At 44.9% G+C, this 23,212-nt stretch overlaps 1 protein-coding gene across 1 annotated transcript in view; it reads right to left on the reverse strand.

The window, feature by feature from the left end:
• Window positions 1-23,212, reverse strand: part of EEFSEC (eukaryotic elongation factor, selenocysteine-tRNA specific) — a 102,197-nt gene that overhangs the window by 17,584 nt on the left and 61,401 nt on the right. Inside the window, exon 6 of the mRNA XM_061456058.1 lies at window positions 18,711-18,867. Within this exon, the coding sequence (XP_061312042.1) occupies window positions 18,711-18,867 (157 nt within the window). The remainder of the gene's footprint in view (window positions 1-18,710; window positions 18,868-23,212) is intronic.

The following is a 23,212-nucleotide window of genomic DNA, read 5'->3' on the forward strand; positions in this document are numbered from 1 at the left end:
TCCCCACTCACTAACCTCATGTTGTAATGCTACAGTTCTTTCCACAATACCTTGAAATAACACAGCCCTTTCTTAATCTGAAGCAAAGCTCTGTAGTATTTAAGTTTACAGAGTGTCCTTGCTGCTGAAGCCGCCTCTTCCTCTTAATTTCATGTTTAAACAGCTCCACCGAGCTCTGAAGATCTTGATTTATTTCTGATTTTACAAATTTTAAACCAGGCTTTTTGCAGGGATGTAATTCATGGCTTTAACATTTCATCAAATAGGCTTTTGTTGAGTGCGGCTGAGCAGGCACATTACTCAGGGTCATAAACTTCAAGTCAAATCACAGGCAATGGAGCAGCTCCTGGGCTTTTCCTATGCTCCCCGCGCCTCCCACAGAAGGCTAATTATTTTACAACAAAACTGAAGAGTATTTTTTCCCCCTAAAGCTGTATTTGTTCCTTGTGTCACTGTTTCTGCTCCCGGAGCATGAATTCATTGTCTGCAGCTCCTATTTTCCCAGCAGAACCACAGTGCTTGTCCACCCATATACCAGCAAGAAGACTCAAGCTGAAGGCAAATGACATCCTTAAGCAGCATTAACTCTTGATGTGTACATTGCCAACAGATGCCTGCACAACACCATGCCCTCACCTCTGCCTTGTACTGAGACAGGAAGGCTGTGGTGTTATTTAACATCTGAGGTGTTTGAACCCACTGACATTGAACATACTGTCATTCCTATGTTTTTCTCTTTAATTATCAGTGTAGCATTTGCAGAAGAACAGACCTGCAGAAGCAGTTTCCACTTCAAAGCAATAAACTAGATGGTTATGACCAGTGAAGATCTGGATGTCCAGAAAGCCACGATTGTTACATCAGCTCCATTTTTAGGACAAGTCCCAAGGTGTGCTGACACAGAAGTCACGGAAGTAGAGAAACAAAAGTCAAAGTACTGTTTTGTACCCAAATAGACAGCTCTATTTTTAGGAGGGAAAAAAAATCCAACCAAACCAGCAAATGCATTGAACTGTGCCTGGTCTGGAAAAGGGAGTTCCTCAACTATGGAAGATTTAACAACCTCACCCAAAATAAAGCAAGTAAGGTGGTTGTTTTTAAATCCAGGACCAAGTGACCCTGTACAGGGAGTCAGAGTTTATTCTGGTCTCTTCCGTCATCCCGAAGCTCCTACTTTGTCATTTCTACTGTTTAAGTCCTTCACGAGAACCTTTAAATCCAACAATTAAGACACAAATAAAAACAGGCCTAAGCCCCAGTTTGATAAAGGAAATAAGTTTATAACTGCTGCAAGCTTTGTCCTTTCAGGATGACCAAATACATGCACTAGATCAGCTCTTAGCCCTCAGCAAGGCTGGGGGAAAAGTAAAGCTTCATTTAACGCTCAGTCCCATTCAGTCATACAAAGCCAGGAGGAGGCAAAAGGGTAATAATTTAGCAATGAAACAACTCCAAAGACGTAGAAAAGCATGGCAGCCCCCAGAGGTTTGCCAAAGGGCTCTTCTGGGGACAGCCAGGGCTACAAAAGCTGCTTTAAGCTTCAATCCTTAAAATAAGCCCATAAACTCAGAAAATACTTCTCTGCAAGGGTGGCAGCCCCATAAAAGTTTTATGAATGTTTTAAAAGTGCCCCGTCAAGGGGCCAGCCGCTCAGTCACCTCCCAACCTCCTGAAGAACAACACAGGCAGGGAAGCAGGGCTGTGGGTCAGGTTCCCAAGCAGCCTGACAAACGGCTCCATTCCTCCTGCATCCCCCTAAGCACACATCCTGGTCTGTCCCATCGCCACTGGGGCCAGGGCATGGCTGAGCCATCACCTGCCTCTACCCATCTTCTTCAAGATCTTATCCCCTCCCTGTTAGCTATCACCTGCTGGGGAAGGGGAATACAAGCCAGTATATATAAATAAGGGGCACCATAGGGAAATACAAACCCAATCTGGTTTTAAAGTTCTATTTCTAAAAGCATCTTAGATCCAGAGGTTGTAAAAACGTATGGTTCATGCTCCTCAAGTGAGCCAGTCACTCTTAGTTTGACACTGGCTTACAGAACTGGACAGCAGGCCAAGCATAAAGGGATAAGAAAAGACCAAAGCAGACTTCTGTGCATCCCACTTTTATGAATACATAAAGCTCAAGAGGAAAATCAAGCCGAAGTAATGCAAAGACAGTGAATTTAAGTGAAAGGACATAAAAGTAATTTATGAAACCCTGAAGCCTGAAGACGTCAGACAGAAGAGGGATGCTGCTTCTCCCTCCTGCCGCACATTTTTTCCCTATCTCTCTTCCATCACACAATCTAAAACTCCACACAAAGCTTGGCACCTTCCTTAAAATCCAGGAGGGAGAAATAACCATAGGCAGCAGAATTAAAATGGGATGGAAGATAAGAGCCAGTGACCAACAAAGAATTGCCTCCAGCCAACCAGACTCTCACACCAGGGGATTGGAACTGGATGAGCTTTAAGTCCCCTTCGAACCCAAACCACCATGCGATTCCATGAAACAAAAATGCCCTAACCTTGTGACAGAGCCACCACTTTGAAGGACGAGGGTCTGACACGTGCTGATGCAAAGGAGCACACACAGAGGCTGGCAGCAGAAAGCCGTGGCCGATCCAGGGGTGGCTGGTCAAGCAGATGTTTCCTGTCACAAGTGTCGTATGTTTGCACTGCTACAGATTCTCTTTTAGTGTATTGTGTTACTCCATCTATCCCCACGAATTGTCCATCTTGTAAAATTCTTTTAATTATGCATTTTCTTGTTATCTGCATTATCTACAATTATTTAGACTATTATAATCTCAGTTTCAAACGCCGGCTATAAACATTGTTACAACAGTTATTAAAGAGGGATTCGTATACATACACACACATAGATGAATAATTTACTTTACAACTGCTCTGAAATACTGTGACGTGATTTTGTTTCCCCAAAACAAAAGGAAACCCAGAAGGAAAATAAAGACTTGGAAGGACAGGATCCAACCCGCCTTTCCCAGGATCTCAAAGCAGCACTTCTCCCCGAGATGGCACAACCCTGTCCTGTATTTGAAGCCGTGTTGGACACTTCTTTCTGGGGGAGTGCTGCAGATGCTGAGCCAGAGCTTGGCAGGAGTAAGTGCTCTGTTAGATTAAGTTTCAGCATAATGCTCTCGATAGGAATCGGAGCAGCATCCCTAAAGTGCAACGGGAGGGTAAACCGCCAGCCATCGAGATGGATGGTTTGTTTTTATTTTTATAGAGATTGTCTAAACCTCAACTTTCACCTCTTGGCTCCCTCCCCCTCCTGTTCTCAGTCACCTCCAATAGCCCATCTGTCTGCTTCATTTAATAGAAGCCTATATTTCCTGGCTAATGGATGCATTTGGCTAAGAAGATAATCTCTTTGTGTTCGCTTCAGTTGTCACATTCCTGTTATCATATTAATACTGATTAAATACGAAACCCAACATTTAAGTCAGACCCCACACATTATTTAAAAGCGACAAGATGTTCATATTTTGGCACTCTTGAAACCTCAGCCGGCGGGGAAGTGGCCTCCCCCCCACACCTCACCTTTCAGCTGGCTGCCACCCATATGGATTTTTACAAGACAGGATATTTCAATAGCACCGTCCTAGTCGGGACCACCCCGTAAAGTTCAGGTTTCCGGAGCAGCTCTAGGACTGGTACAAACCTATCCCAAGAAAACCACGACCCTGCAGGCCGAGCAGCACGATGCTGGGGGTTACAAGACACAAAGGTCAATGAGACCTTGGCTCCCTCAAGAAACGTCCATCGGCAATTCACAGCTCACATTTGTGCCTCAGTTTCCCCACCTGTAAGGATATCTGTGATGCGGCTGGGTGGCTAGTCTATTAATGTCTGTGTGGGTCTGCATGGCTACAGACTTGAGGTGCTGCAGAAAAATGTAGTACAAATCACCAGCCATCAAATCAGCAAAAAGTAATTCAACAAATTCTGGGATTTAAGCCAACTTCATACCACGTCACACACGTGATAAAGCACTTCTAACCCTGGACAAAGTCATCCTCCAATTCCAGAACAGCTCCACTCATCGGAGCTACACTGCAGCAAGACAGATGAATTTGCACCATTCCCTTCTTGCTTCCCATCACCAGCCTCTCTGGAGGAGGCGGACTCTGATCTGATAGCCATGAAAATGAGCTCAGCACGATGTCTAACACCTAACTATCACTGTTGTAAAATAAAAGTCATTAATGTGGCTACTTATTTGTTCAGGGTTTATCCTATTCAATTTAAGGGACCATCACTGCCAAGTCACAGAAGCACAAACTGGTAGCCTCAAAGCTCTGGTGCATTAAGTCATGATTTGCCAAACCCCCACTTCAGCAAGAGCCCAGGTTGTCCGTTCAAGTCATCGGTGTGTGCAAACACCCAGTCTGAGAACAGGAGCACAATGGTTACGTACACCAAACGCGAAGAGAGTCTCAACCACTCTGGTGACATCCAGCTTCCCTGGGTACGAGCTGCTGACACTCCTCTCACCCATACCTTTCCCAAAGGGGATGCGACACCTCCTGAGCAACGCTGGAGCAGAGGAGGTTATACCGTGGTCAGGGAAGCTCCCCTGGGATGGCAGGAAGGCTAACCTAACCTTCTGAGATCCGTATAAACAAACAGCCGAACATGGAAAGCCTTGAACCGAGGGACTGCTGTTTACCTAACCCCTGAACTGCAGAAGACATCAATCCCTGCCTTATTAAAGAAATGCGTATGCAGGGCCAGGCATGCCTGCTTGATCAGCTCCCTCCTGTTCACAGCTTCTTCGGGGTCGGAGGAAGTTCCAACAGGCCCCATTCCATAAATAAAATCCTTCTGCCTGGCGATAACTAAATTGTATTAAGACGGGCTCAGACAGCTTCAATTAGAAATAATCGGGTGGACTGAAATACCCTCCATCAATTTGCTTGCAGCTCGTCTTTTCCTTCTTTTCCATCCCAAACCAATTCCAGCTACCTGGTTCACTGAGAGCAGCAGAGAATCTGTAATATGCTTCCACTTATTATATGTGCAATCCATATGTATGCGTATCCCCAAATCAAAGCCACATTTGATACATGAATAAAAGCTTTAAGTACAGAACAAATCAACAGGTCTCCAACAGGAGATTCCCAACCATCCACAAGCAAAACCAGGAAACTTCAGATTCTGAGTAACACTGACTCTGCCCCCAAGCTTCCAGGATTTCTCTCCCTCCTTAACATCCTAAAAGCAACCACTTTGTGTAATAGAAATCCATCCTTTATGAAAATCAGAGTTAAGTCATTCAACCAAACTCACTGCAAAACTCCACAGCCGAGTCTCCTTACGAGTACCATAATTTTCTCCTGTGAGATTTTGAGCTTTGTTAAAAAGATGTTTAAAATGTGGTGTTAATCTACCTATAATTTTTTCCAAATGCCAAATAAAAGGGGTTTTTTTTGTCCCCTGTACTTATAAGAAATCTCCATCCCTGGCAGTGTTCAAGGCCAGGCTGGACAGAGCCTTGGGCAACATGGTCTAGTGCGAGGCATCCCTGCCCATGGTACAGGGGTTGAAATGAGATGACCTAAGGGTCCTTTCCAACCCAAACCCCTCTATGCCTAAGAAGCAAATTCTAAATGAGAATCATTCCAGCAGACATTTACTCTGAAACCTTGTCATAGATTTAAGAGTAAACGCTAGTGAAATGCATGATGATCAACTGGACAGAAACAGTCACATTACTCTGTTTTCACAGGTGTGAGAAACTAAGTCAGTTTTTTACTGGAATAAGTTGGCAAATATTAAAAGGTATGTACATATTGTAGGATTTGCTCCAAAAACCTTCGTTTCTATTCACCCTTCAAACGGTTCAGTCAGTGGAAAAGGGATCTTAAAATATTCAACCACTTTTAAAAGGAAGAGCAACTCAAGACAGAACGTGGGTCACTAAAGCCAAGCTTAAGTTCCACTTAAAGTAAAAAACAACAATGCTGACAATTTACTGAGTAGCTCAATCTTGCTCTGAATGTGCACCATTTCAAGACAATAAAATACAAACCACAACTAAAATTGCATTATATCCTCAAGCTACTGGAAGCAACAAGGAAAACGCAAAGGAAAACTAGGATTGGGGAAACAGGCATCAGTTTCCACACGGACTCCAGCCGGACTATAATCTTTGCACATCTCCTAAGGAGGTACTTGTGAGAACAGTCAATTGCAATGAGCCATGAAAAGAAAATCCTCAGTCCACGATCTAGAGCCTGCTCCTGTCAGCAGAACATGCATTCTTTAGCTTATTTCATCCTTGAAGACGTCATCTTCCTCTCCCACCAGCAGCAGTACCTGGCACAGCCCGTGCTACCATTGTGCTAGCTTGAAAATGCAATTCATTGCAATCCCAGAAAACAGATCCATGTTCTTCATGTTGCATTCATAATGCCAATCCTGACAAGCTGATGCTTTAAGAACGCACAGGCAAACAGTCCCTCTCCTCACACATCCATACACTAACTGGCCAAAAGGAAAAACAGGGAATGTTGTTCATTCACAGATGGAAAACTGAGAAGGGAAATAAATGTATTTAGCAGTAAATAGGTACCTGGCAGCAAACATCCTCAGGTGCCCAACAAAAGGCGGTACCACACCAACAGCATTCTTCATTTAGATACAAAGGGACAGTTTAGGATGAAACCACCAAGAAACCGAAGGGATGGCACAGGTTCAGGGTTCTGTACTTAATGTATTTATTTTATGTTCCATCCCTGGCAGTGCTCAAGGCCGGGTTGGACGGGGCTTGAAGCAACCTGATCCAGTGGAAGGTACCCCTGCCCATGGCAGGGGTTGGAGCTCTATGGGCTTTAAGGTCCCTTCCAACCCAAACCAGTTTGGAGTTCTATAAAACCCAAAAAGCAGCTGAGGCTGCTCAGGGGTGGGTAGGCAGAGGAAGGAGCTGCAGGAGTAAGAAGAGGTAAATGACCAACGGAGAGGGAATGAACAGGGATGGCAGAGTACAGATTATGGTAAGACATCAGCAGAATGGAACAGGGTGGCTCACCAGTTATTACAGGGACATCAGGCTCTCCGAATCACCACTTTGCATTTCCTAATCTGGAATAGTTGGGAGGGATGAAATGTAAAGGGGTGAGGGGAATTGAGGGCTCAAAGGTTTCAAAAACTGTTCTGATAAGACCCACAGCCCAGACACAATATGGAATTCTGGTGATTGAAGTTACAACCTCAGATGCTTTACAAAAGACTTTTTGATGCAGGAGGACTTTTTTTTTCCTTTTTTATGCCAGGTATTAAGTACTTCTGGAGTATTTTCTGCAGGTTTTTTAATGCAGTAGTACTGTAGTTACAAGAAGGAAATGCTTTTATTGCTTATGTATAATATTATACATAAATCATGTTACAGCAGACACCCTCCATCAAAACAGGTCTATTGAAGCTCCAGTTATTTCCTATTCTTTATTAAACACTGAAATCCCTTTGTGAAAACACCAACCAAAGGATGCTTTTCACACAGACTTCCTTGAAATCAATGCACACCATTAAGAACAACTATTTTGTTGTCCCCAAACTCAAAACACTGATCAAACTCCCAAGGTTCATGTCCTTGTCACGCGACAGTTCTCATCCACCAAGCACCGGCCGCTGTTGGGAGTCCATACTTCAAATAGCCTACAATTTGCAAAGCACAAAGCTCTGTTCCTCCAGGAAGCCCCCATGGTGCATGTTTTTACTCAGACTTCAAAAAGCTATCAGAACAAACACTGGGGGAAAGGGAAGGTGAAAGGCCCAAGGGATGAAGGATCAAAATGGAGTAAATAAGCACAGTTTACAGAGACAAATTTCATTGCAAGAGGGCAATCCGAAAGCACGAGCTGCCCTTGTGGAGATATTTATTAAGATCAAAGTTAAATTACATAAAGGCTTAGAACTTCAGTGTTTTCCACCCAGACAGTGCAAAGCCATTAGTGAGGATGGAGCATCCAAAGATGGCGGCATGTGATGGGCTGCACCCCCAGAGCATGAGCTCAGGAAGGGGACTTTCCCCCTCTGTTGCGCTCTGGGGAGACCTCCCCTGCAGTCCTGATCCAGCTCTGGGGCAACAGCACAAGAGGGATGCGGAGCTGTTGGAGCAAGGCCAGAGGAGGCCATGGAGATGCTGCAAGGGCTGGAGCAGCTCTGCTCTGGAGCCAGGCTGAGAGAGCTGGGCTGGGTGAGCCTGGACAAGAGAAGGCTCCTGAAGGGGAGACCTTAGAGCAGCTCCAGTGCCTAAAGGGGCTGCAGGAAAGCTGGAGAGGGGCTTTGGACAAGGGCCTGTAAGGACAGGCCAAGGGGAATGGCTTTAACCTGCCAGAGGGGAGACTGAGCTGAGCTCTTAGGCAGAAGCTCTTCCCTGTGAGGGTGCTGAGGCGCTGGCACAGGGTGCCCAGAGAAGCTGTGGCTGCCCCATCCCTGGCAGTGTTCAAGGGCAGGCTGACACAGGGCAGCCTGCTCGAGAGGAAGGTCCCTGCCAACCCAAACCAGTCTGGGATTCTACAAAATAATTCCTTCTTTTGCATTGTATAAATCAGCCACAGACCTGGGAGCGCCATCCAGAGCTCGTGGCTTCCACATCCTTGCTGTAGGCAAACCAGACGGCACCTGGAGAAAGCTGCCCACTGAAGGTCAGTGGAAGTTCCCCTGAACACCTCATCCCACAGTCTCTGCTCCATCGGCACACAGAGCCCTGCTGCCATCTCCCACCAGAACAAGCATCCCTTCACCACAGAATCATCACTTAAACACCTGGAACAGTAAAGAAGCACCTACAAAATGTCCAAGTCCCCAGCACGTTTTCAGCTACAGGTTGGGCAGAGAAGAGATTCAGAGCAGCCCTGCGGAGAAGGACTTGGGGGGTGCTGGTCAATGAGAAAATGAACATGAGCCAGCTTCAGTGTCCACTTGCAGCCCAGAAAGCCAACCGTATCCTGGGCTGCATCAAAAGGAGCGTGACCAGCAGGTCGAAGGAGGTGATCCTGCCCCTTTACTCTGCTCTTGTGAGACCTCACCTGGAGTATTGTGTGCAGTTCTGGTGTCCTCAACATAAAAAGGACATGGAACTGTTGGAGCAAGTCCAGAGGAGGCCACAAGGATGATCAGGGGACTGGAGCACCTCCCGTATGAAGACAGGCTGAGGAAGTTGGGGCTGTTCAGCGTGGAGAAGAGAAGGCTGCGTGGAGACCTCATAGCAGCCTTCCAGTATCTGAAGGGGGCCTATAGGAATGCTGGGGAGGGACTCTTCATTAGGGACTGGAGTGACAGGACAAGGGGTAACAGGTTAAAACTTAAACAGGGGAAGTTTAGATTGGATATAAGGAGGAAATTCTTTCCTGTTAGGGTGGTGAGGCACTGGAATGGGTTGCCCAGGGAGGTTGTGAATGCTCTATCCCTGGCAGCGTTCAAGGCCAGTTTGGATGAGGCCTTGGGTGAGATGGTTTAGTGTGAGGTGTCCCTGCCCATGGCAGGGGGGTTGGAACTGGATGATCTTAAGGTCCTTTCCAGCCCCAACTATTCTACGATTCTATTTAACAATTAAGTAGCACTACGTTTTGCCAGCTCAGTCCCGTACCTGAATCCACAGGGATCCTCCAAGTCCTTCACATTTAGCTGGGCTGACATCAACCAAGTCCTTAGCAAGAAGTACAATGCTTAATCAAGCAGCAGGGAACTGATATAAACTTCCATCAGGCACACTATTATGTTACCCTCAGAAGCTGTACTTGGTCCTTTCAGTACTTTTGGCAAGGCACACACTGAAGCACCCCAAACCTGCCCAGTGGAAGGGTTCTCGTGGTGAGCTAGATGAGAATTACATTAAAAAGGAGAAAATAAAACTAGAAAAAAAGATATTCCCATTCTAGGAGATATAAGGCATTACAGGATTATTGGGTTTTGGAGCTCTAAGGTTGCTCAGCCAAACTGCACAGACACATAATAAAAACCACTGTTGGCTTTATTCTTTCTAAAGAAAAAAAGAAGTAATGTTTTCACACTTGAAATTACAGCAAGAGTGTATTCAATTTGCAAAATGAAACACCTAAAAAGGACAACAAAACCCAACCTGAAGGCAGCACATGCATCCCGCTCTTGGGTGCGGGATGTGTACGACACTAATCCAAACGGTTTGCAGTTTCAGTGGCATGAACGCAGTAAAGCCAAAATGAAATGCAGAGTTTAGTCTGGACAGAGCAGGGGAGCTGGTTTGTGGCGCCTGGAGCAAGGGGGCTCCAAGTGAAAAACACCCAAAATGACAACGCAGCAAATTAAAACTTGAAGATAGCTCTGTTCTGTAGTTGTACGCTCACAGAATGGTGCAATTACCACATAGGCAAAGCAGCGTAGGGCTGCTTTTATGGAGGAAATAAACTTGCTCATTTCCTCATTTAGAATATTTAATTTTGCCACCCACCAACATGGTTCTGCCCCCACCCTCTTCTTCCTTCAAAAAGGTGACCCCCAGGTACGAGAACCTCATTTAACATAGGATTTCCTACGTGCATTGGCAAGGCTCAGGGCAGCCACACAGGGATGGTTCACAGCAGCACTGCAGAGCCAAAAGGTATAAAGATCATTTGGAAGAGGCCACTGGGTGAACTCAGGTGATGTGATGGTCCAGACGAGCTCAGAACACCACAGCATCCTCTGCTGCATCTGCTACAGATGCATCCTACTCACGATGCAGGGCCATGCAACTTCCCACAGTAATGGCATTACCCCCAAATAACAAAGCCTGGATTAACTGGGAAGACTTAAAGCCACAAGAGACCCTACACAGACGGGAGGTTACAACACACAGCAGCACTACCAGCTCCCAGCTCTACCGCAAATCTCGAGGTAAGTGCACTTCTGAAACCCCAGATCCAAAAAACATGCAACCAAGTGCAAGTGGCAGTCTAATTTATGTATCCAGCTCTTGTGGCTTAGGAGAATCTTATACAGAATGACTTGAGTTTATCTAAGAAAAGAAACAATCCTTACAAGTTTTTATTTCCATTTTAAATAAAAGGAAAAGCCTCCTTTGGGGGCTCACCACAGAGTACTGTGGAGAGCTGACTGCCCACGTCACTGCCAACCAAAACAACCACCGCCCCACTTCCAAGCACTTGTGAAACCCCACAGTTGTCTCCCGAGCTCCCCACATGACCAGATCCACATTCCATCCTCAAATTAAGATAATCGAATTCCAACTATAGCATCTTTCCAGTTTACAAAAGGGATTTGAAACTTCACTTTAAGACACTACTGGAGCGACTGCTGTTCTTGGAGGCAGAGAAGGAAACGGTTCATTAGCACACACTTGGAAAAGACCATTTTGGCAGCTACATTCTCAACAACCTCCATCTGCAGAGGACAACCTCGTGCACAGGGCCAGGATGGACTCTCCCTTTTACCCTCCTCTCAAGAGCTCACAATGAAACAGCACTGGAGCATCCCCAGGTCAGAACAAATCCCCTCTACCTTGCACACCCTGAGACTGCTGGCAGGGATGTTTCATCACCAGGTTTTGTTTTGGGTTCCCCCCCACAAGTGGTACAGGTAGAAGTACAGATACTCATCTGCTGGAATTATTTTTATTAATGGGATTTGGTTTTTTTTTTCTTAAATCGCACATAAAATTAATTTCCTATTTACAGTGGGACCCCAGTGAAGTGCAAAAGACCAAGGAACTGATTATTCGTTGAGCAGAAAAAGTAGTATGGGACAACTGGTCAGTTATGAAGCATCGCCCTAAACCTGCAACATTTTCCTTGTGTGTGTCAGTGTGGGGGAATGCAATCACAAACGGATCTGGTATCAGAACGTATCTCCCAGTGGAGAGCTAATCAAGATACTCCATTTTTTCATACCTAAGTTTTAAATGCTTGACTTTGCAATCTTAACACATGTCTGGACTTTCTCCTTCTACAGAAGGACTCAAACTGCTACATCACCTGGTAATTCCATAATCCACCTCTGCTCGATCCCAGAAGAGCAGCTTGTTGAACAGAACACTCCAACAGCAACTTGAAATCCAAACAAGAGTCTGAACCTCCTATGGGTACAGCATCTACCCCTGTGCAACCACCGGCTGCTTCTGAAAACAACCCTACAATCAACACATCACCCTTCACAGCTCTAAGTTTAGACTTAGTCCTACAGTTCTTTCACTACACTCAAGACCAGGATCTGCTGATAACATGAACAAGGCAGCCAGCCAGGTAATAAGTTAACACTTCCTTGACTTCTGTTTTCATTCAGAAGCAATGTGCACAAATTTTGACTTCAATTCTAGAGAAAGAACTCTCTAAGGTCAATAAATCTGGGCATCCAGCTCCAAAGGTCAATACAGGCTTACAGGATGTCGCCACGCAAGAGGGAGGCTGGATTCTTTCAGGCCAACCTTTCTAAGTGCAGTACGGACTCCTGGTTCCTGCGTGGTAACTGGGATGTTCACATCACTGCAGCTTAATCTGCTCGAGAGGGGATCATACCAGGGAGCATTGCTTCCCTGGCAACGGTCCTCTCCAGCCTCTGTCCGTACAACACCAGCCAACGCTCACAAAAAGGAGAGCAGGAGATTTATGTTTCAAGTACCCCTTAAGGATTTTAGGTTTTGTTTGGTTTAGAGGGTAGGGGAAGAGAGGCTGTGAAAGAACATGCAGAGCTAATCTCCAGCTTTTAAACAAAACACAGCTACATGGATTCCACTGCCCTTGGGCTTTTGTTTTTCCTCTTGACTGAAAGCCTGCTCAGCCTCACCTGATCCGACAGGATGGCAACCCACCAGGTTCTGCAGCCAACCACTCTGTATTTCTTTTATTAACAGAGGAGCCAGGCTGGGCAAACATGGACATTAGATGTGCCTGAATTCCATTTGGCTGAAGAGAAGAAGATTATCCTATTTTAATGCAACACAAGCAAAGAATTCCAAGTGTCAAGATCGCCCACAAAAAAAGTATGCTGCTCAGTGACAGGGTGTTTAATTGTTCTGAGTGCAATGAAAAGGTTTAGACTGTCCCATTCCTGCTGATGTCAGGAAGGACTTGCCCTCCGAGTTCCAGAGTTGGGAATAGGACATTTATCTGCTGTCAGCTATTTAAAGCTTGCCTCCTACGGTCGTTTAAGAAAAGCCACCTAACTAATATTCCATAAATGCCAGCTACATTGTGTTGAGAGCCTACAGACATATACCCCTTGAATAATAACACCAAAAAATTTATATCAATAACACAATTAAGGTATTTTGAAGGTGGAAGTTGCAGAAAACTATGTGATACTCATTTTTTTGCTGCAGTTTTGCATCTTTGCACAGCTGTAATTTCCCTCATACTGTTTAACCTCTGACTTCCTTAAATGCTAAAATCTCATTTTTAAGCCCCTGATTTTTAACTGGAATTGCAACGATGCAGAGCAGTGCCGCTCATGTGCATCTCTTACATTAAAGCAGTCCCACCATGTCATGAAGCACTTTGCGGGATCCCAGCCAATGCAAAAAGTACATGACAACATAAAACCACCACAGACACACCATCTCCATAGTAGATTATGGGGGAAAAACACATTTAGCACTTCTACCCTTAATTTCACATATAAGGATACAAGGGATTCTCAAGAATAAAGCACACTGGTTAATTCTTACCACTTCATGTCATCTCATATCAAAACTGTAGGATCTGAGACACGTCGCATTCCCCAATCTAGGGAGCACATCCCTGGGATCATTTCAGAACAGACCTTATGGTGTTTTTAACCCCTCTACCACAACAAGCAGTGGGAACAGTGAAGACAGACCTGCTCTCTTATACACAGTGAGCATTATAAATGCAAGGCAAGAAGTCACAAACACAGATTGAATTCACCTCTTGTAAGAGCCTCAAAACTCCTGTTATCCTGCACAGGTGGAAAGAACAGCAAAGAAAAAACCCCCACCTTATATTCTAATGCTCTCATTTATGTCCCTTCTTGTGAAACGGGTGCCTTTTATTACATTTAGATTTGCTCACTTCAGAAGCCTGTTCAACTGTCGGGAGCGTCAGATACGCTTCATTCGCATTAAGAAACAGGGCAGCTTCCAACTCATCTCACACAGAGCAGTTTTCACTGTATTGAGTCAGAAAGAGGAGAATCACAGTCAAACACGCTGCGGTGCCTCAGACGGGATGAGCACTTCAGCAGCAGCTAGACAAGCAAGGACAGAAAGGAAAGAGAACTACGCCTGAGGCACCACATATGCTCCAATTAGAGTTAAAAGTCACTACATTTCACAGCCATCAAACACAAGTGCAACATACCAAGACCAATGAAAGGGGCGCACCCAGAGCCAGTCTCTGTTGGGATTCAGCAAACTGAGCAGAGTTTTACGGGGTCAGTTCTTGTTTGAGAGACAGTTAAACAAAATCCACCATTAGCACTAAGTTATTCCAACCATTCGCTGAACTTCCCCCTGAATTTCTTATCACCTGGCATGACATTCCTAGGTGCACCTGGTGTTGAAATAAGCGTCTTCCAAAGGCTGCCATTGTTAGCTTTTGTCTTCTTTAGACTACGACACTTCAACATACAGCTCCTGCTTTCCCAAACCGGTTCTTGACTCAAAGGTGAACAGCTCTTTCCACTCATTTACCTGTACAATGCAGAGCTCTCAGTTACAACTCCAACCCAACCTCATCCGTCCCTTACACACATGCACAACTCACAGTGCAGTGTAGTTTAAACTGCTGTTCAAACCCTGCCTGGTTTTGAAGCAGCTTATTCAACCAAGCAAAACTCTTGTGAGTTTACAGATTATGTCCCCACTTTTTATACATTTGGTCATACAATCCCTCTGGAACATAAGCAGCATCCTACCGATTAACACATCTTAAAGCTTGGTCCTCAGTTAAAACCCAAAGAGCTCCACAAGCCAGGCCTGCAGAAGGGCAGCTCTGCCAGAAAATACTTTTTATTTACTTTAAACTAGATGCTGCTGCAAACGGTCTAGAAAGTACGTTATACCTTGTCATTCAAGCAATAAAAGCAGGCCTGAACACAAAAACAAGATGAAAAACACACTGTCCTCCTCCTCCCCACCACCCTGCCCTCCCCACTTCACCCTGACACAGGCACTAGGAAACATCCAGGCAGGCTACATGAGTATTCTCAAAGTGGATCTACATCATTTTCCTCTGCAAAGATAACCTGGCAGCGCAAGAAATCTCTGCTAAACAGCATCTCTCAATAGCCAAGTTACACTTTGCTTTATTTCATGTTATTAACTTCTACCTCCTTGGACCACCCTCAGGGATCCTTCTGCATTATGTTCTTCAAATGCTTGCAGATAATCATATCTCCCACTTAGACATCATTTAGCCAAGTTTCATGCGTTTCTTTTCATCTTCTTTCTCTCATAAATCAATTCCTTCAGCCTCTCCAGCATTCTTGCTGCTCTTCCCTGAATTTCTTCCAAACTACCACCATCTTTCAGCGACTGAGGAACTTCCAATTGCATTCTGCACTCGAGATGTGTTTTTGTACTCTAAAGAAAGATAATTAAGTCTTTTCAAGAAATATTAATGCTCCAAGCCTGGAATAAATCTAAATCAGAGATTATTTCTTCCCCCCTCCAGAATGGATAGTAATTATCCCTATTTCACAAGCAGAAGAGCAGAGCAAAGTATCTGACTTATTGCTGCACACGAACAGTGCCAGAATAAGAAACAGATCCATGTTCTGCCATTCCCAGTTGTGCTCTGCCAACTTTCAGCCCCCAGACGATGTGAGACAACGTTCCCAGGCTGTGATCCACGGAGAAACACAAGCCATTTCCACGTGACTACAGAACAACACTTGGGGAGCCCAACAGTTGCCCAGTGAGCGTACAAAGTGCTGGAGGCTGCTGGCGCCAGTGGGACCAAAACCACCCTACAAATGCACCATGGTCTGCTATGACCTTAAGTAGTCAGGACACAAGCCTCTGCCATATCTACCTCATTTTTATTGCTATTTAGAGGTTTGTTCCTAAAACCAGCCCTCATTTATCAGAGAATCCCAGACTGGTTTGGGTTGAAGGGACCTTAAAGCTCATCCAGCTCCAACCCCTGCCACGGGCAGGGACCCCTTCCACTAGAGCAGCTTGCTCCAAGCCCCTGTGTCCAACCTGCCCTTGAACCCTGCCAGGGATGGGGCAGCCACAGCTTCTCTGGGCACCCTGTGCCAGCGCCTCAGCACCCTCGCAGGGAAGAGCTTCTGCCTAAGAGCTCATCTCAGTCTCCCCTCTGGCAGGTTAAAGCCATTCCCCTTGTCCTGTCCCTACAGACTCTTGTCCAAAGCCCCTCTCCAGCTTTCCTGGAGCCCCTTTTAGGCACTGGAGATGCTCTAAGGTCTCCCCTTAAGGGGCCTTCTCTTCTCCAGGCTGAATCAGACCAACTTATCCTCAGGTTAACTACCTGAACAACTTATTTCATTCCAGAGGTTAAGACTGGGTTTAAATATGAGAGGACTGACGCCTGCCAGGCTGAGGCAGTTTAACTCCCACAGTTCCTTCCCTGACACATTCGTGAAGGAATCATGGGGAAATAACTTCAGAAAAATTAAAGAGAACTCTTCACAAAAGAATTCCATAAAACCCTGGGCGAGGGGAGGCTGAGAATGGGGCGAAGGGAGAGAAGAGGCTGATCAGTTAAAGAAAACAAACAAAAAACCCCCCAAACCCCACAAACAGGATGTAGACACATTAAAAAAGCAACACTGATCTAACAAAGGAATGTGAACTACAGTTGACTTAAACAGCATCACAGCAATAGCCCTCCCCCTCCACACAAATCTCTGCATCTCTTAAAGACACAGCGTTTAGCCCCTTCCGAAGTCTGTGGTTCTTTCCCCTGCTAGCCACATGCTGGCTGACGCTCTTAGCTTGAGCTGATTTAGCTTATTGCTTTTTCTTTCCAGACAACAAGGGTGCCCAAGTCTGACCCAGACTCCAAAGCAAACTAACTGTATTATTCTGCCAGCCTTCGAGAGGTATTAAATTCTACCATTCCTGCTACATATTCTTCTCATTGAAAGAACAAACTAGAAAGGCTCCTCTGTCTCATGGTCTGCTGTTAAACATCAGGAGAGTATAACCAAGATTAGATAACAAACACCTCGGTGAAAGGTATCGTTTCTTCCCACTAACTTAATATCCAAAGCAAGAAGCTATTTCTAAGTCAGTGTATGATTTTGTTAATGTGTCTGCTGGTTTGCAATTACAGCTCCTGCTTACAGGTGACACAGTCTCCTTAGGAGGCTTCTCCCCATCCCATGAAGAACCATTTCCTCCATTCCCAACGTCAAAATGGCAAAGTAAATGCCACCTCTCCCGTTGTCCTTCTCTTTCATCATATTTTTACCTCCAGGAGAGAAAAGCTACTAAGAATACCACATTTTTAAGCAAGATAGCATCTTGACTTTCAGCTTGAACCCTTTTCAGCTGTAAGGTCACTACACATCATTTCACCGCCCACCAAATGCAGCCTATTCTCAGTGAATGCTTAAAAGCTTTTCTGGGCTAGAAAATGCAAAACATACGTGTATCTGGTGAAACCTCTTGCTTTCCACATGCACTATGCTTGCTAAGTAGGCTCCCAGACCCATTTGCAAAGCCTAGCAGAACTGGAATTACAGCTAAGATAGAACACAGGAGGGGTTTTGTTCAGTCCAAAATTCTTATCTTGCTATAGGAAGAAAGAAATTGCTGAGGGTCAAAATTAGTGCTGTTGCATCAAGCCTTAAATTAAATGGAAAACAGCCCATCTTCAGCAAGAAACCAGGAAACCTCAGGCTTCTCTACAGACCAGTCACTATGTGACTGCTTGCTGTCACAGAACATCACTATTTCTTTCCTTTACTTGTACTACAGAAATAAATCTCTCTAAAGAGGGTGAAGGATTAACTAGTGACAAGTGGGCTGGAGACACTACAGGAGCACAAAAGTACTCTTAAGTATCCTTAAAATCTTATCCCACGATCTTGAGTTAAACACAGCACCTATTCAAAAGCACCTTTTGAAAAGGCTCAGAACTTTCCTACCTTACAAGAAGGAGAAAATCAACCACAGTAGTGATGCTTTTAAACTCCAGCACCCATCGCTCCCCATGCTCTAACCCAAAGAGGCATAAATCCCTGCTGTAATTCAACAAGGATGAAAAATACAGTACTACATAATATCATAAAACCAGGAGACATGAGCAATAAAAAACCCTCTCAAGATTTCCAAAGACTCATTTATCAAGCAGTTTTTGCTTGAAGGCAAGTTAGACAATAACATGCAGAACAGAGCCAATTTAAGGCACTTGCATCCACTATGCTGTATTTAATAAGTAGCTACAGCGACTGCAGGTTGGTTTTCCTTTCTTTGTTCAGAAGGGCTATGGGGCAAATCATACTGATATTAAGAGAGCAGAGATTTCCACAAACCATTTCCATGGTACTGACACTTAAGAAGTCATTTGGAGACCCGTATTTGTTAACACAGAAGATGTGGCTTCAAGCCACCCAGTCTCACAGCCACCATCACTCAATTAGAAGAGGTACAATCCACTGAATCAATGGTCCAACTGGGTTTGAGCTCACTCCAAAACCTCAGGAGGCTACTGGTAACACTCAGACTTGTGACATGAGAAGATCCTCTGCACTAGATACCCATCAGTATTTGCCAGCTGACAAGCACCTACCTGGGATTCGGATCTTAAACTTGCCGCTTTGTCCAAAGCCACCGTCTATTATCCCATCCTCTCCAGTGGACAGCTTCACTTTCAGACCCACGAAAATCTGGATGTTTGTTTCCTTTTTAAACAAGGAGCGGCCAATCACACTGTAATCATCCATCACCTGCAAGAGAAACAGGGCTTCCATGAGCAAAGTGACAAGAAGAGCTACACCTCTGAGGTACACGCAGCTCAGTGACTTCCAGCATCCTGCCCTTGGAAAACCATTTACCTCCAAACGAACAGAATTCTGGAAGAGTCATCAGAAATGTTGAGTTTAAGAACATTTGTGTCTAAAACCACAGAAGATTTCATGAGTTAAAATATTTGTGCTTTCACCTCCTTTCTTACAATCTAGGAAGGACAAAACCCTGCATCAGAACATGCTGTAAAGATCAGTTAATTAAAATGTCTCTTCTGCTTTGAAACCTTTCCACGGAAGTCACTGAAGTACCTGTGCCCACAAAAAGTTTACTCCACTCCTTTCCCACAGCCAAGTATGTTATCAGCCATGCAAATGTGCCGCCTCTTAGCTGCAGACCTGCCCTCCAACAGCAACACCTCTGAAAAAGTGCCAGAATTACTGAGTTTCTAAATAAAGCCTTTTAAATATTCACCTTTACACATGGATTTGTGAAACTAAAGGCCCTATGACCATTGCATCCAATTTTAATTTCAAGGTTTGTAACCCAGTGGGAAGAGCCATTCTGAGTCCAATTGTTAATTAAGCTATCAGGAACAAGCGGCAGCAAGGCTGGGGGGTGAAGAGAGATAACCAAACCTCCCTCAGGCACTGCGAAGGGTAAGGTGCACTCAAGTGAGCCTAATCCTGTAGGTATGAATATCACCTACCTCACGCCTGGCCTTACTCTCACAGTTGTGGCCAGAACATTTATTTATCAGAAGAAATAAGGGGATGTTACTCAAATATTCTCAAGATGATTTTGTGTGTGTTCCAGTTGTTCTTCACATCTTCAGAGCAAATTTTAGGTAAACCTAAGGGTTTCAAAGGCCAAAGTGACTTAGATAAGTCAAGAATTATAATCAATTCTGAACACTCCCCTTTAGTCAAAGTATTCCTGGTTTATTAAGCCACTCTCCTTCACTGAAGCCTCCTCCATAGCCAGCAGCGCACACACAGACTCAAATCCCTGACACCGTTTATGATGTTGTTACGTGTGCCTCTTAATGCCAACCTCAGTATGGCAGTAAATCTAACATCAGAAAATCCACTTTTGTTTAATTCTAAATGGGCTTTACTTGCCCTGGAAAGGTCTGTGCAGTATCGGGAAGCACTGGCAGGACCCTCACCCTGTCCCAGACCCCAGGCAGGACGAGGAACAGCTACAGCCCCTCTTCCTCCTCCCATGGGGAGATGACCAGAGCCCAGGCAGCTATGCTCCCACCGGGTGCTGAGTCCAGGCTGCAGGCAGCAGCTTTCCAACATCCCAACAACATTCGCTGCTGAATCATCCACTCGTCTGTTCCCAAAACCTCATATTTCTGGGTTTTGGTGCATCTGCTCTCTCTCCCCACTCAACAAGCACTGCTTCAAAACACCTTGTGAACCAGTAAAGGAAGCATCACTGCTCAGCAACCTCTAGCTTGTATTTAAAACTGAATAATGTCTTTTACTAGAGTCACTGATAACGGGTGGTGGTAGAGGGGGAAGATAAGCTCCCAGGCACGCGTGCCTTTCTTTGGTCTGAAATAGAAGACTAGTGGCAAAAGCAGCTGTTAATTCCAACCTGCAGAAGCACTTGCATCCTTTAAAACCTTTATTTTTCCAGTTGCAGTAGCTGCTGAAATGAAACCATTGCTTCTTCTGACAAATCTTATTCCTAAGACAAGAATGTCAAAACCGACCATTTGCCTCCTCGCTCCGTGCTCCTCACCCCTGTGGTTGAGGCACAGTCTGTCTCCTACCCTCCAATGAGGATCTTTCATGTACTTTTTGTAGTTATCCCCCCAAAATGGCACAGGAAGCCAGATTTTGAGACAAACAGCTTTTATTTTTCCAAGAGCACTTCAAAGTATCTTTAATTTAATTAAAAGGGAATTACAGGGTGAGCACTCATACCAGCCTCGATGGGTCAGTTCAGAGCCCTCCCCGGCAAGAACTTGGGACGAGTTCTGTGAACAAGCGTTACGTGCATCATGTGCCTTCAGAATAAAACCTTTATGACCCAAAGTCCTAGTCTTGTACACTAAATACTACACATCATACACTACATACTACGTATCCCATCCTGTGCCTGTCCCCCCAGCCAGCCTATTACCAGATCACTCCCGAAGACTAAATAAGAGGATGCCTGCTGTACCAAGAACTGATCCATCTCTGCAATAAAAGGAATGGGTGAAGGGGAGATAACCGCTACAAAGGAAACCTCATTTTCTCAACTTTATGTGGGAAAACTAAAAGAAAAATCCAAGTTTTTTTGTTTTAGTCCTGCTTTGTAAGCGGGCACAGAAGCGCGTGTTGTGCTCTCCAACTGAAACTCAACACTTCCAATTACTTTACCAGCAATTTACCTCCAATCGCTGGGGTTTAAGTTAATCCCCTTTGAGTTCTCTGAGCATCTACAATGGCAATCACTTTGCCTATTAGCTGAACAGCCTTTTGGGAGATTTCTGCTTTCCTCTCCCTCTTTTTTGTTATAAACTATTATTAACTTAAGAAGCCGAGCGCTGCAGCGGCAGGAAAGGATCCGCAGCCCGCGCCGCAGCGGCAGCAAGGGGCCCAGCGACCAGGGCAGACTAATTTTATTAACTTCAGGGAAACTTCAAAAAGCTTTAGGGCTTTAATGCCAGACAGAGACGACCCCAAAAGTCAGTTTAAGTGCTGCATAAACAAAGGATTAGGGCAAGCAAAAGCTGAAGGCTCCTTGCATTTCTTGTTTATACTGTTGGAGGAGCAGGCGGGCTGGGAGAGCGCTGCCTCCCTGCTCTAATCCCTGCGGTGTACAGTGGCGGTTCAGTTCACTGACCTACATTACCATAATATTTTCTTAAATTTATGGGCAGAGGTGCTGCATCAAACTCACTTAAGGACTTGAAAAAAAAGAAGAAGAAAAGGGGTGGGGAGGGAGAAATACCCAGAAGAGAAAAATAGTGCTGGTACAACCTCCCCCTCTCCCTTAGGTTAGATCAGCAGCTTAGAAAGGGATTTCGAGTTCAAAGGGAACGTCTCTGTTACTCTTGTTTTATGGCTTAGACCAGAGGACACAATAGCACTGAGTTTATGAAATATCCCTTCCCACTCGGCTTTTGTGCTTGCAGGGAAAAAGTAAACAGCCCTTTCTAACCATAGCACGAGCAACCCTACGCCACCTCTGCTAATACCAACAAGTTCACAGGGAACATTAACCACTTCACACACCCCGTCTAAGCAGCACTTACACCACCACATATTGTTTGTAAAACCACAGTTAACATTACAACTCAGTGCAAACCATAGTATAATTCCAAGGAAAATAACTGTGATTTCCCTTTGAGCAGGGCCACAAGCTGTACTGCCCAGCCTGTTAAACCACCCCAGTTGATAAGATAACTCGGAAACTACCATCAGCTGAACACCCCTCAACAACCCATCACACACATCTTGAGAGCAAATAACTCTGTGTCCTAACATATCTGTAGGAAAAAAAACAAAATGGGGGGTGGGGGGGGGTGGGTATCAGATCAGAAACACAGAAGAACCAAAGTGGTGCCAGAATGAGAAGGGAAATAAGGAACGGTTTGAGACAGAGAAAGCAAAAGCACTGAATATTAAATACTAGAAAGACGCACAGAGAGACAAAGAAAAACCTTTTCTGATTTAATCTACAATTTTATGGGTTTAAATAGAAATAAAGCCCCCCTTTAAAAAGGATAAAAACGCGTCTGAGGATTATTCTCAAACTGATAAATGAAGTCAAAGCCGAAAACAACAGGAGGGGAAAAAGAGAACAAAAAGAACCTCTGACTAACACTGAGAACACAAAGAATTTTTATTGCATTTTTGTACTTTAGGACAAGTACACTTGAGACATCTTCATCATGATCCCTGAACAGCTCATTTATTTCTAAAGAACAGTCCCGAGCACTTTCCATGTGTCAGAAATGGGAATATTCCGGAGGCTGCAAATTCTTGCTCCTTTTTAAAAACACAGCTTTACACACTGGGAAAGCAATGGGATGTGAGGATGCAAAAACGTGAGGGAGAAAAGAACAGAGAGGGACAAAGAACAGGGGCTTAACGAAACCCTCACTGGAACTCAAGCAGGAGACAAGGACAGGCTTGCAGAGAGCTGCAGCAGAAGAGGACAAAGATGTCTCTTGGAACAAACTCGCATCCCACGCTGAAGGCACCACAAGGATGCGCAAACATCCTAAGGCTGTCCCGTTCCCATGTCACCTCCAGCTCCAGTTTGGGGATCCCTCTGCCTAAGGCCAACTGTCCATCATCTCCCTTGGGTTACAGACTCCTG

Source organism: Pezoporus flaviventris, unplaced genomic scaffold, assembly GCF_033815535.1.
Source record: "Pezoporus flaviventris isolate CSIRO_AGI_PZ_B2104156 unplaced genomic scaffold, CSIRO_AGI_Pfla_v1 ptg000021l, whole genome shotgun sequence".
In the NCBI taxonomy this organism is placed as follows: Eukaryota; Metazoa; Chordata; class Aves; order Psittaciformes; family Psittacidae; genus Pezoporus; species Pezoporus flaviventris.